Here is a 13,819-nt window from a genome sequence, read left to right on the forward strand (position 1 = left end):
AGGTTTGTGTGTGCGAGCGCGCGAGATGGAAGTGACAATGTCAACAGGTATAAAGGAGACAAAAGAGTGTCAGACAAAGAGAGATGAGGGAGAGCGAAATGAGCCAGAGGCTCAGATATGGGTGGATGGACAGAGCTGCGAAAAGGTGGATTAAAGGGTATTAAATAGATAGCTCTCACTGGGCTGCTCTGGTTGCAAATGCAGCTATTTGCACTAAATGTGATAATTTTAAAAACTGTAAGCAAACGATACATGTACATGTTTCCTTAGTAAGACAGATGTGTAGCAGAAAACACTAGCACATCCTCACAATTTTTTTCCATCTGAGGTTCTGCACTTAAAGCTGGCCCTAGTGAAAAATGACTGCATTGAAGAGCTTGTACTGGCTGTTGTCGCATCTATCATAGAATACATTTTGAACTCTCTATCCCACAGTCCATGCTTCGAAATACCAGGATTAATTGTTCTTCTGGATATCTGGCATGAATGATGCACCCGGCAGTGACGCCAAAAGCCACTGTATCTTTAAAACGCCAATAGAACCAGAAAATTCAAAAGTCTAAAGTACATATGCCCATTCTTATGAACGGCAGAGCTAGTTGCTTCCCTCCCACCTTCCCATTTTTAGCAATTGTATTTTTTAAATCAGCCTAATGTGCTTTTAGTGTTATTTGTTACAAAACCGTGGCAGTGTTGTTAGCAAGAGTGATTTTTGTGTACTTTGACACGGACAATCAGAACTCGTTTGTAACAGGGATGGCCTGTAAATCATGTTTATGGAGCTAGGCGCCAGGTCTCTGCCGTGGTGTTTAGTTAAGAGCAGCCACGCTGCAACTGTACCCGATAGCGTGAACACAGCACACATTGCTGGTCTTGTAACTAGCACCTGCTTATAAAAACATCAACGTAACCTGTAAATATGAAAACCTATTTGAACATCTCTATGTTACTGATATGGTTCAAAAAGTCCAAGAAGTAACTTTATTTATTCGAAACTGCTGATAGTTGCCTCTCACTTCAACATTACATTTTAATTAAACAAAACACTGCATATTTCCTCCTTACATTTTCTAAACTCTGCTAGATTCCTTTCTTACTAACCTTACCCTTTTCAGCCATTTGAAGTGCTTGTAGATATCCAACTCTCTCTCCAGTCTGGCACACATAACTTTCTTGTCCTTAGGGGAGTCCGCACCAACTGGTATTAAGGTCCAAATTGTGTTGCGAGTGACAAAGACAACTTACTACTATGTCTGACCCAGCTGCTATGCTTGTTTGAAGACAAATCAATGTGGCCCCAGCTGTTACAGACTTGAGACCAAAATCCTGCAATTACCATCGTCACCCCTCCAGGAATGTCCCTGGTTTACTGAAACCACGACCTGGACAAGCCTATCATGGGAAACTGGTCTAAAATATAAAAGTAGTGGGCAACAATAAGCCTATAAAACTTCACACACTATTGAAACCTATAACTTTTGTTGGTATTTGTTTTGAGTGTAAACACTTCAGAGATGTGAAACAGCCCAGCTTGGCTCAGTACGTTACATTCTTTCCTTGAGGACAAAGCAGCTATGACTACTGTTGTGTGGATGTCCAGGAAGGCAGGTTGTAAGCAGTGGGTTGTCCCACTGATCAGCACTGGTCCTCATTTCCTTGCACTGTTAATGACAAGGATGTCTGCACCACTTGTAACAACCCAAGTTTACTGACCACACACGGCAGGGTGGAAAGGTGGATGCGTTGTACCCAAATGGGATCTGGATAGGCCCGGTGACTCCACCAATTTTCATTGGCAGCCCAGAGCTAACGGCAATCAGGCACGGGGAAAAGGGAAATGTAATATCTTCAGAAGATTTTCTCCAAGTCCTGGGTTGCTTAACACAAGAAAAACACCTTGGAATTACTCAAGAATAACCAGGATGCTGTAACAAGCAAATTGACAATTCTCTTTGGATGAGTGACAAATTAGCATGGGCTTAACAGTTTGCACAACTGCATTCACCTCTGGCACCTGATAGGACTTTACATCGCTGGCATCTGGAAGGGGTTTAGCCTGCATTCATCAAGCCTGCACATATATTGTCGGCTTTCACTTAAACCAACATTCTTATGCAAAGCAAGGTCAGAGAAACGCTAGTGAAATTATTCAATACCATCATGTACTGGAATTCAGCCGTTGCAAAACTCAGGCTCCATGGATAATTGATGGTCAATTAGTTACCATCTGACACAACAGAGCTTCACCAGTTTCAAACGAATGTTATCGGTCGGGAATGCTGCTAAAATTGAATTCTTCAAATAGCAAATGACAATCTTCAGGGAATTTAAAGTGAGGCATCAAACTGAAGTCGTCCATCACTGCGACATTAACTGTTGCTCCGTACAGTGCGATGCACTCATGGGCAGATTGCAAATCTTTTCCATCCTCTTTAAAACTATTACAATAATGGCAAATGTTTGCAATTGGAACATAAAAAATATTTTCTCTCACACAGTAAGACAACACCAACAAAATCATCAGATGGAACGAGGCTTAAAGGCTGGGGACCTTTGGACCTCGTAAAACTAATATTCTCCAGTTAATTATCGTCATACAGCAAGGAAACAGACCCTTCAGCCCAACTTGACCATGCCGACCAAAATGCCTAATCTACATTAGTCCCATCTGCCTGTGTTTGGCCCATATCACACTAAACCTTGAATACAGACATGAAATGCTGGAGTAACTCAGCCGGACAGGCAGCATCTCTGGAGAGAAGGAATGGGTAACGTTTCAGGTCGAAACCCTTCTTCAGCCATTCTTTCTCTGCAGAGATGCTGCCTGCCCAGCTGAGTTACTCCAGCATTTTGTATCTCTCTTCAGTGGAAACCAGCAACAGCGGCTCCTTCCTACACATTCCCTCGAAACCTTTCCTTTCCATGTACCTGTCCAAGTGTTTATGAATGGTCTTACTGTTCCTGCCTCAACTACCCCTCTGGCAGCTTGTTCCATGTACCCACCTTCTGTGTGAGTAAGTTGCTCCTCAGGTTCTTATTAAATCTTTCCCCTTTCACTTTAAACCATTGTCCCCTGGTTCTTAATTTCCCCTACCCTGGGTAAAAGACCGTGCATTCACCCTATTTATTCCCCTCATGATCTTATACATCTATCAGATCCTCCCTCATCCCCAGTTTCCGCCTGCACTTCCCCCTTCCCCCTTCCCTTCGTCTTTCCATTATACATTCCCATATCACGTTTGCAATGGAAACTGACAAAAAAAATTGCCAAGTAATTTCAGAAGTCAGCAAAGCTTTATAATTACAAGCTGAAATTTTAAATAGGTTGCTTTCCAAATGGGCGACAGATGTTTGCAGTACAAAATTCTACAGGAAATATACACAAAATAAAGACAATCTGATAAAGTGCCTAGCAGAAGCCATACCTGGCATGTTTACAAACTCTCTTCATTAATAACTCCTAGATCTTGGAGCGCCTTATCTTTTAATCTGTTCCAGTTTTCAAATACATACAGCGTTCAAAGCTTTAACGTCAAAGGCTGCTGAATCATCTAAGGCTGTATGTTTTAATTTTCCTTCTTCACTATCTCCTTGCCTATTTATTTTATTAAAATAGTTTGAAGATTTATGTCTCTGCTTTTTCTCTCTCTCCATTAATATTCTGAAAGACAAGTACATAAATATTGAACAAACAGTATTTATCCAAATTCTACATTAAGCTCCTATAAATTACAGTAACGCACTACATCTGAAACACCAAACCATTGTGGAACTGTACGTTTGCAAAGTCAACATATTGCAAACTTCTGAAGAGGCACGTTAAATGTGTTTAAATAATATGGTGTTGAGGCTCCAGTTTGTAGTTGTGAAAATAAATTAATTATGTTGATTGGTGACAGTATGCAGTTACCACAAGATGGCACTGCCTTGCTAACTAAATCAGCTTTTTACAAGATTTAAGGTTATCAAATATAGAGGACAAGTGAGAAAAGGAGGCAGTCCTTTTACCACAAAACTCTCAAAGTTACGAGAAGCAGCTGATTAGTTGTCTTAATTTTGTCACAGTGCTGACAGTTGAAGGATGGGAAAGATGTTCCAGCAAAAAAACAGCCAGCCACAAACAAATACAAAAGAGGGAATGCTACTCACCAGGTGGCTCTGTAGCCATTCAGCGAGGAGTTCTGCAGTGGAGTCTGGTATCTGACAGCGTAGTCCATCCTTCTCTTCATTCTCCATCAGCTCCAGCAGTCCTCGAAGGTCTTCCACCAGGTGTAATACGCGTAGACCACCCATATAGGGGGAGTTAGGCGACTGGCAGTCAAACAGACCATTCGAGTAGTCCAAGGTCTTAGAACCTAGTGAAAGATGAATAGGTGAAATGCTGTAACAGTCACTTTGACCATCAGAGGCTGAGTCATACCGACAATACGGTCTAGATATTAATCAAAAACAGACAATTGATGGGCTGTCATATAACAGGCTAATGCACCAGAAGGAAATTCCTGAATGCCTAACGTTGCAAATGTAGTTATATCAAGCTACCAAAACAATCCCCTGAGCATGGCATCCAGTACTTTCTCTCCAAAAAAGTGAATATATTGATAAATTCAGGCTATTCTGTGAAAAATGACAGATGTAACTAATTACATTTTACAATATATGATTAAACAAACTACCAAGCTCACTCACATCATCCTGGGAAGCGAGCCAGGAATTTATTTTTGAGTGCCGCATTTGAGAGCGGAAGAGAGAGTCTTTAATCCATCAAAAGGATTCTGCGGTTGGACTGGGAAAATAAGAGCAATTGAGTTTGTATTTACACAAAAGTAAGGGAAGGGAAAGGGGAAGAGAGCAAGGGAGAGGGCAAGGAGGGAAGAGAAGAGATGCAGTGCTAGGAAGGTCCTTGTCAGAGAACGCAATTTCTGAACCTTGGTCATTACTGACACAGGAGCAAATGGTTGCAGACATTTTGTAAGCTGACCCTACACAGACATGATAAATCTGCTTTGGTAGTGTTAGTCGAGGGATTAAGGTTGCCCAAGACATCCACGAGTACACTTGTATCATATTCCTTCCTCCTAACAAGCTCAATGTTAATACAAACTGCACCCCCCCCTTCCTCATATTAATATTTAAGCTGTGGTGTAAATCCAGAGCCCACAGCTGGGGTGTGGCGACCAGGCAAGTGCCTTCTCCAGGGAAATCATTCAGCACTCCCACCCAGGGCAAGTCTCCGATCTGATGGATATCCGTGGATGTAGACGACTGCTCCGCTTCAACAGGACAAAAATAAAACTATTACCTTCCATCATCTGACTGCTGCTCATCTGTTTTATTACCAGCTGCCTCAGGCATCTCATTAGTATTATTTTTGCTGGAGTTGTCCTGTGGGGTTTTATAATGCTATTCACAATTAGGTTCTTGTTTGAAAACATCGGCATCTAGACATGGTTCTCTGTACCAAATACTTTAGAGAGTCAATCCCAGAATCAGTCTGCAGAAGGACCGTAAATGTCGTCTGTCCATTCCCTCCACAGTTGCTGCCTGAACCACTGAGCTCCGCCAGCACTGTGTTCAGCTCCAATAAAGGTTTCTGGTGGTTACTTATGGTTGAGAGTGAATCACTCCAGATTTTCATACCTGCAATGATCCCATCCATTTGTTCCAAAGCAGCAGCTAACATCTCGCTGGCATCAGTCATCTTTTTATCCTTGTAAGTCAGTCAATGCCACACCTGATCCTGGAAAATAAGCAAAGCAAGTCAACTCCAATCGTTACCTAGGCAATTGGAAGCAATTTATTAAACATTCTTAATCATGCAATATTCATCAGTTAATACCTCTCAATTTTATACAAATGTACTGGAACAGCATATTAAAAGGGAACAGCCATCCAAATAAACTTAACTGTACTGGCAAACAAAAGCTGCAAAATCTAAATGAGCGAGAGAGAGAGAGAGAGAGAGAGACACCAAAATGGAGCAAAACAAATATCACTTCAAATCTAAAGAAGACCCCCTGCAGTTCAATTCGTAATTCCAGCTTTGAAAGGGTTTGGATACTGGTACAGTTATTGCCTAAAGCAGCTATACAAATTGCTGGTGGGAGCTGGCACGTCGCATGTACTGGCAGAGCAGAGTGCTCTTAGATTACGTGCCGTGTTGCTATCTTGCAGTGCCGTGTACTCCAACTACCTCTAGCTGTGACCCGTGAATCAAAGACAGTGGGAGGGAGCTTTCAGAGAGGGAATTCCAGGTTTCTTGGTACTTTGCCAGTCTCAGTAACTGACTTCAATTCCGCATCACTCGTGCAGGCCTAGAACGCTGCTTCACCACAGTACAGGGACTTACTCATCTTGTTACAGGGAGTAAGGTTTGTCTTTTCTGGAGCAAAACCAAACAGCTAGAGGAACCCAGCAGCATTGGTGGTGGGGGGGGGGGGGGCAAGTAATTATTGATGTTGTTTCGAGTTGAGACATAGAAACATAGAACATAGGTGCAGGAGTAGGCAATTCGGCCCTTCGAGCCTGCACCGCCATTCAATATGATCATGGCTGATCATCCAAATCAATATCCCATACCTGACATGTCTCTCCCTTCCCCCCCCCCCCCCCCCCCCCCCTCCCCCCCCCAACTCCATGAAGTTGCCTACTCCGCTGGGTTCCTCCAGTTTTTGCTCCAGATTCCAGCATCTGCAGCTCTTGTACATTTGGGGGGGATTTTCTCTAATGACAACAAAATTGACTCAAATCTTTTCTTCAAAACTCTCCAGAAATGCTGCCTGACCTACTGTGTTACTCCAGCACTGTGTACTTTCCTGAAAATTTTATTCACTATTTTTTCCAACAAACAAACCTATTTACCGGAAACAAGTTAGCAAGCTTAGATTTCATTAAAACACAGCTAATGGGGTAAATGAGAAATAAAATCTCAATTTTAATCTTGTTCAAACCATGCTGAATACTGTACGCAGATTTATTAGGTGAAATTGCCTTATTTGTTCCATCCAGCAGCTGAAACTTGGCAAACACAAACAATGAAATCATAAGAGACATCTTCATAAATGTCTTTCCATTGATTCCCAGAAATTAACAATCATGTGGGAGCAGAAAGAACATCGGCACATGTGCATTGATGCATAATTCTGGAGCTTTTTATGCTGGGGAATATCCACATGGGTCACATACCATAGACATAACGGATGGGACTTCTATCAGGAGGACTCTTAGACTGACACTTAGTCGAGAGTTAGTGGAAAACCAGAGGTGGATTTCATCTAACCTTAAGGAATGTTCTGCTTGGTTTACAAAATGGACTCGCGTTCCTGGCCACAAGAACAACTGCTCGAATCTGAACGAGTTATTTCCAGTGCTTATTCCCTCAACAAACCTGCTTCCTCCACCCAAAAAGAGGCCAAGATAGCAGATATTTGTGAAGGGATGGAGGTAGCTTCCTGATATTAACTTCTTCTCTTTCAATTTGTTGCACACAAACTCCAGTGCAAAATTTAGGACAACTTTTGCTGTTTTCCACAAGTCTTCCAATAATAACACAAACTTAAATAAATGGACAAGCAGCTGAATTTATTTTAAACATTAGTTCATGACATGCTGATTATATAGAACTGTACAGCACAAGAACAGGCCCTTCGGCTCACAATCCTGTGCCGAACACAACACATAAATCAACTCTCATCTTCCTGCACATAATCCCTATCCCTCCTTATCCAGATGCCTATCTGAAAGTCTCTTAAATGCCACAATCTTACCTGCCTCAACTACCTCCTGTTTCATATACCACCACCCTGCGTGTGGAAAAGTTGCCCCTCAGATTTCTGTTAAGTCTTTTCCACCCCTTAAACCTCATATCTTTCCCCTGAACCAGTGATTCGCATCGTTCGGTTTCGAGTCTTACTAACCTGAAGGACTTCTGCAAAATATATGGGATTTTACCACAATCTGGCAGCTTCATGGTCATTGCAAGTAATATCAGCTTTATATCCAGAATTAATTTAACCAATTACCTAAATTTAAAGTAATTAGTTGTTATACTGGCACATTCTCAATAATAAAGGTCAATTTTATCCCCGATCCCTTGCCCTGTAGTAGTTATTCTAAGGAACTACAACAAACTCTAAAGTGATTTGAAACCTCCTGCAGTATTCTTGCCCCACTGTCAGCAGTTACTGAGCATGGTTCCATGAATTCTAAACCACAGAAAGTCAAAGCGGGTAACTTTACAGATTAAATGGTTTCCATTTCTTTTCAATGGTAAAGATTGGAGGTAGAGTCAAGTATTATGTTGCTAGATTTCCGCTGCAACTCTGAAGTTCATTATCTGGATTGAATGTTTCCGTCTCTGTCCAAAGTCCTGTTAAAACACCGGCTGTGCCATTCAATATGATCACAGCTGATAATTTATCTCAGTACCACATTCCTCTCATACCCCCTTGATGTCCCTTACATATATACATCTCTTTATTAACTATATTCAGCAACATGGTGTCCACCGCCCTCTGCCTTACACTTTATCCCAAGGTACCGCTAATTCTAAATGCCCCCAGCAAGGGGAAACTTTCAACGCACATCCAGCCTGTGAAGTCCTTTTAGGATTTTCAAAGACAGCTCCTCCCATTTGCACAATGCCAGTATTCATTAATCTCACCTCCAACAACAGTGCTTCCATTTGCATGAATCTTTATTTACCATATATAGCCACGTGGATATGTAGAGAATGGAGGGATGTGGATCTTGTGCAGGCTCCATATATTAGTTTAATTTGGCATTGTGTTCAACACAGACATTGCGGGCTGAAGGGCCCGTTCCCGAGCTGTATTGTTCTATGTTCTATATGCCACATTCTAAATCACCGTTTGACTCGTTCCTTTCGTTCCCTTACACTTATGGCCTCTGGTTTATGTCTCTCTCAACTAGAAACATCAAGTTTACTTTAAGCTTTTTTATAGCCTTATTTTTTCATCGTGTCACCCTCTGGTCATTCAGTCTTACCAGACGTAAAACATTTCAATTCTATTTATCATCTACACAAATCAGTTCTGCCTCAAGGCCCTTTTCATAACGTGAACTAAAGCTAAGCACAATGCTTCAAATCTAATGGAAGGTTCTACAAGTTTAACATTACACCTCTACTGTTTACTTCTGTCTCGGAAAAAAACTACTGTGCTTTGCTTTTATTTTTAAATTCATCGTTAAAAAGATGCCAGTCTTTGTTGCTTAAGCAGTTAAACAATACATTCTTACAACAGTCACTTTAAATTAATTTGTAATTACTGAGGTCACGTAAGGCTTTAGTTTAACTTGTAATGGGCAATAGATCAAATACAGTACAAAACAACATAGCAACAATTACTAATGGTAACTGATGTCATATAACATCACATCACAGACTGCACATTTAATCGGGCCCAAGGTTACCATCGTGCACTGTGGACAACTCGAGATATCAAACCACCTTGCTACAACCCTGACATTAACCACAATAATCCAACAATACATAATATTAGTTGATAGATTGTGAAAATCTAATACATTAAATCACAGCGAGTGAAACAAAGTTAATTTCAAACATTGAATTTGCTGCAATTGAACATTTTCAACATGACAACGTACCTTGAGGTTTATCCCAGTTGACAGTATAAACAAACAGCAGACTTCCTGACTGGTTCAGCGCACCAGCACAGAATACACTTGCTATTACAGATTAAAACATTTCTCCAAGGACCCTGGGCATAATATTAATGTAGCATGCAATGATCAGCCTTTTGCTTCAGAGCAACAGACAAATAAATCCTTTTCAGCCAACCATCCTTAGAAACCTTAATTAACCTTAATCTAACACAACATGTAATGTGATTTACGCAAACCAATGCAGTCAAAATCTGAACTAGAATAACTTCATTCCATAAATTCTTTGTCAAAACCAAAAATGCAATTTTTAAAGTCGGAGAATACTTTAGGTTGCAGATATCACTCACTAGCCCTTCCCAAAGGATTTCATAATACCGCGGTTAGTTCAGAGAAAGAGGCCTAGGTTCGAAACAAAGAACTGCAAATGTTGGTTAATACAATCTGAAGAAGGATTTCCACCCAAAATATCAAGCATCCATGTTGTCCAGAGATGACGCCTGACGTGCTGAGTTACTTTAGCACTTTCTCCTTTTGTTTAAGAGGCCCAGGTTGCTCTTGTACTCCAGGGTGATTTGGGAATAGTAGGCGTCTTATCCACAAAGTAATCCTCAGATAATACAGACCCATTGGAGATAGCAAGATCAAAGATATGGCCGTATGCAACAGCAGGGAAGCTCATGTGGTGGACAAGTTTGAATTAGGTCACAGCAATCTTAGAAACCAAAGAATTTAGGATGTTGAAACTGATTACTCCAAAAACAGAGGGAGGATCATTCTGAAGCAGACACACCAAGGACATCGGTCTATGTTGCTGACAAAACCTTCATTCCCTTATAATGAAAAGCCCCTTTATTCTCCTGAGATTGCAGCACTGGCATGGCTGAGCACTTCAAACTTACAGAGGACGACAAAAATAATCACATGCATATTGATAATACCATAGTATAACTGGCTTTGTACATCTTCATTACTCTTTGCCCTCTCAAATTAAAGCTAAGCCCTTTCATCTTTGACATTTCCACCCTGAGAAAAAGTTCTGACTGTCAACCCCATCTACGCCTTATCATAATTTTATAACTTCATTCAAGATGTCTACTTTGTGGACAAGGTGCCTGCTATTCCAAAATAATCCCGGAGTACAAACAACCTCCGACACATCAGACCATGAGTAATTGCCGTGAGTAATTACTCAGGGTAGGCAGTCAGTCGGCTTTTAAAAAATCTTAAACCGCGCATGCGCAGATTGTTCTCCACTCCGTAAGCTGTCAGTCGACTTTTATAAAGTCTTCAAAAGCCATATCTCTTAATAAAGTACCGTATTTCCCGGACATGAAGAGGCGCCCCCATTTTGAGTTAATACATTTTGAAAGACGGTTGGTAGGACATAGAATTTTTCATGCTCAAAAAAATTAAAATAAAGAAAGTAACAATTCAATTTGCCCAAATCTCCTTCATTCTGAATTACTGAATGGGTGGGGGATGGAGGGTGACGGCAGGTGGAGAGATGGTGGGAAAACCAGGAGCACACCGGGACAAGTTAAATCAGTTGTGATCTTATTGAATGACAATACTAGTTCAAGAGACCAATTGGGGGGGGGGGGGGGTGTGGAGCCACCGCATTGTGGCTGGGGAGGGAAGCAGCTCGGGTGGCTGCGAGCGGGCGCCGGGACCTCAGCACTTGCCGGCCCGCTCACCTCTGGCAGTGCTCTCCAGCTGAAAACCTCTCTCCTGTCGCTCGACGGCCTCACTCATGTCAGCCGCTTCCCGCAAATCCGACAGCCGGGTAACCTCTATTGGTTCCTTGATCGCGCTGAGAAGTGTGAAGGGGTGATCATTAGTCAAAATGGGCTGAAAGGCCTGTTTTCATAGAAACATAGAAAATAGGTGCAGGAGTAGGCCATTCGGCCCTTCGAGCCTGCACCGCCATTCAATATTATCATGGCTGATCACCCAACTCAGTATCCTGTACTTGCCTTCTCTCCATACCCCCTGATCCTTTAGCCACAAGGGCCAGATCTAACTCCCTCTTAAATATAGCCAATGAACTGGCCTCAACTACCTTCTGTGGCAGAGAATTCCAGAGATTCACCACTCTCTGTGTGAAAAATGCTTTTCTCATCTCGGTCCTAAAAGATTTCCCCCTTATCCTAAACTGACTTCCCCAACATCGGGAACAATCTTCCTGCATCTAGCCTGTCCAACCCCTTAAGAATTTTGTAAGTTTCTATAAGATCCCCCCTCAATCTTCTAAATTCTAGCGAGTACAAGCTGAGTCTATCCAGTCTTTCTTCATGCTTTATCTCTAAACTAAACCTCATCTGCAACCTCTCCAAAGCGTCCACATCCTTGCTGTAACGGGGCAACCAGAACTGTACACAATATTCAACCAAAGGCTTAAGGGCGAAACACGACTTTCTGATTTATACTATTCTTTAACTGCCTGATATTGGGCCTCAAGTGACCACTCAGCCTCTTCCATTATTTTGGCTTTTCATATGTCTCTCTTAATATTCTTCACTCATTTTAAGTTTTCTGTTCATCATCTTACTTGCTCTAATATCTTTGGATTTCTAGAGTTCCGTGGCAGCATACTGTGTATGCAAAGAAATGTTTTAATCAGCTTTACTTAATATCTGAAATGTTGTCATCTTGTTCTGAATTTCAACCTACTTATTAGGATGAATCATTCACTTTTTATTTTAATGGCTCTGGAAATGTGGACAAGGTTGCTATTTCCTTCGCTCCATAAATGCTGCCGCACCCGCTGAGTTTCTCCAGCATTTTTGTCTACCTGCTATTTGGAATATATCAGAAACATTTAGTTACCACAAGTGTAATGGCCAATATTTAAGCCCTTCACCTCCAGAGAACATTAATACAATACTTGGCCCGAAACATCAGTTTACATCTGGCTTCACAGATGTCCCTTGACCCGCTGAATCCTTCCAGCATTGTTTTTTGTTCCAGATTCTGGCTTCAGCAGACTATTTGGCTTCTTTAATGCAAGTTCACCCAGTCCATGACCACAGCTAGACTCACAATTTCATTCACTATTTAACTGTATAGGTATTGGCTGTTTGTCCAGGTCTCTCGATTTTCTAAGGAGGTTAAGTCATTCAAAAACATAAATTTCGGGAGGAACGCAGAGGGTCATAAGTCATTGGTGATAGGAGCAGAATTAGGCCATTCGGCCCATCTAGTCTACTCCATCATGCCTTCTCCCCACAATCCCTGACACCCGTACTAATCTATAATATATCTATCTATCCCAGCCTTAAAAATATCCATTGACTTGGCCTCCACAACCATCTATGGCAAAGAATTCCATAGATTCTCTACCATGACTAAAGAAATCCTTTCTCATCTCCTTCCTAAAGGAACATCCTTTAATTCTGAGGCTATGACCTCTAGTCCTAGACTCTCCCACTAGTGGAAACATCCTCTCCACATCCACTCTATCCAAGCCTTTCACTGAATGATCTGGATGAAATCTACACAATTTTTATCGGCTAGTTTCATGTGATGCATAGGCAACATAAATTTAGGAGAGATTTTTTTAAAACTCGGTAGATGGTAAGCCTTTTGAATTCACTAACACAGAACGCTGCAGAGCCTCATTCAATGATTCATCCTAATAAGTAGTTAAAGCTCATTCAAAACTGAGATCCAAAGATTTCATGAGACAGGTAGTTTTTGGGTTCCGTTAACGGTCCCTTCTGTAAGCCAAAAACATCAATTTTCTACATACAGTTACAGAGTTATATAGCACAGAAACAGGCCCTCAAGTCCAACTTGTCAAATCCAACCAAGTTACGTGGCTAGCCCAATCACATTCAAACATTTCCTGAGTTTTAAGTGCAGGCAGCAAATAAAGGGCTAAACAAAAACACATTTTATTTTTATACTGACATAATGCCCACTCAGAAAGAAAAAAAATGAACATTCCATAAAAATGGCAAAGGAGAAGAAATTCCATAAATTCAATTCTTACACAAACATGCCATGTAGAACAGTCCAATTGGAGACCTAAAACTTAGAATTAGCAAGAACCTGAAGATCTTTGCTTGACCGGAAAACCTCTGCAAGGCATTTAAAACATGGGAGCACGTCTGGGGTCAAGCAGCAGCCATGGAGGGAAACGTACAGAAATGTTTATCCTTCAGACTGATCAAGA

General features: G+C 41.4%; 1 protein-coding gene across 15 annotated transcripts in view; it reads right to left on the reverse strand.

Annotated features, from left to right (window-relative positions):
* ppfibp1 (PPFIA binding protein 1) overlaps window positions 1–13,819 on the reverse strand; it is a 103,112-nt gene that overhangs the window by 51,089 nt on the left and 38,204 nt on the right. For all 15 annotated transcript variants that reach the window (XM_033037876.1, XM_033037880.1, XM_033037875.1 and 12 more), the window contains exons 2-3: window positions 5,641–5,740; window positions 4,150–4,355 (exon numbers count right to left, since the gene is read on the reverse strand). In XM_033037876.1, the coding sequence (XP_032893767.1) occupies window positions 4,150–4,355; window positions 5,641–5,701 (267 nt within the window). In that variant the 5' untranslated portion in view covers window positions 5,702–5,740. The remainder of the gene's footprint in view (window positions 1–4,149; window positions 4,356–5,640; window positions 5,741–13,819) is intronic.

The sequence above is a fragment of the Amblyraja radiata genome, chromosome 19, assembly GCF_010909765.2.
Source record: "Amblyraja radiata isolate CabotCenter1 chromosome 19, sAmbRad1.1.pri, whole genome shotgun sequence".
Classification (NCBI taxonomy): domain Eukaryota; kingdom Metazoa; phylum Chordata; class Chondrichthyes; order Rajiformes; family Rajidae; genus Amblyraja; species Amblyraja radiata.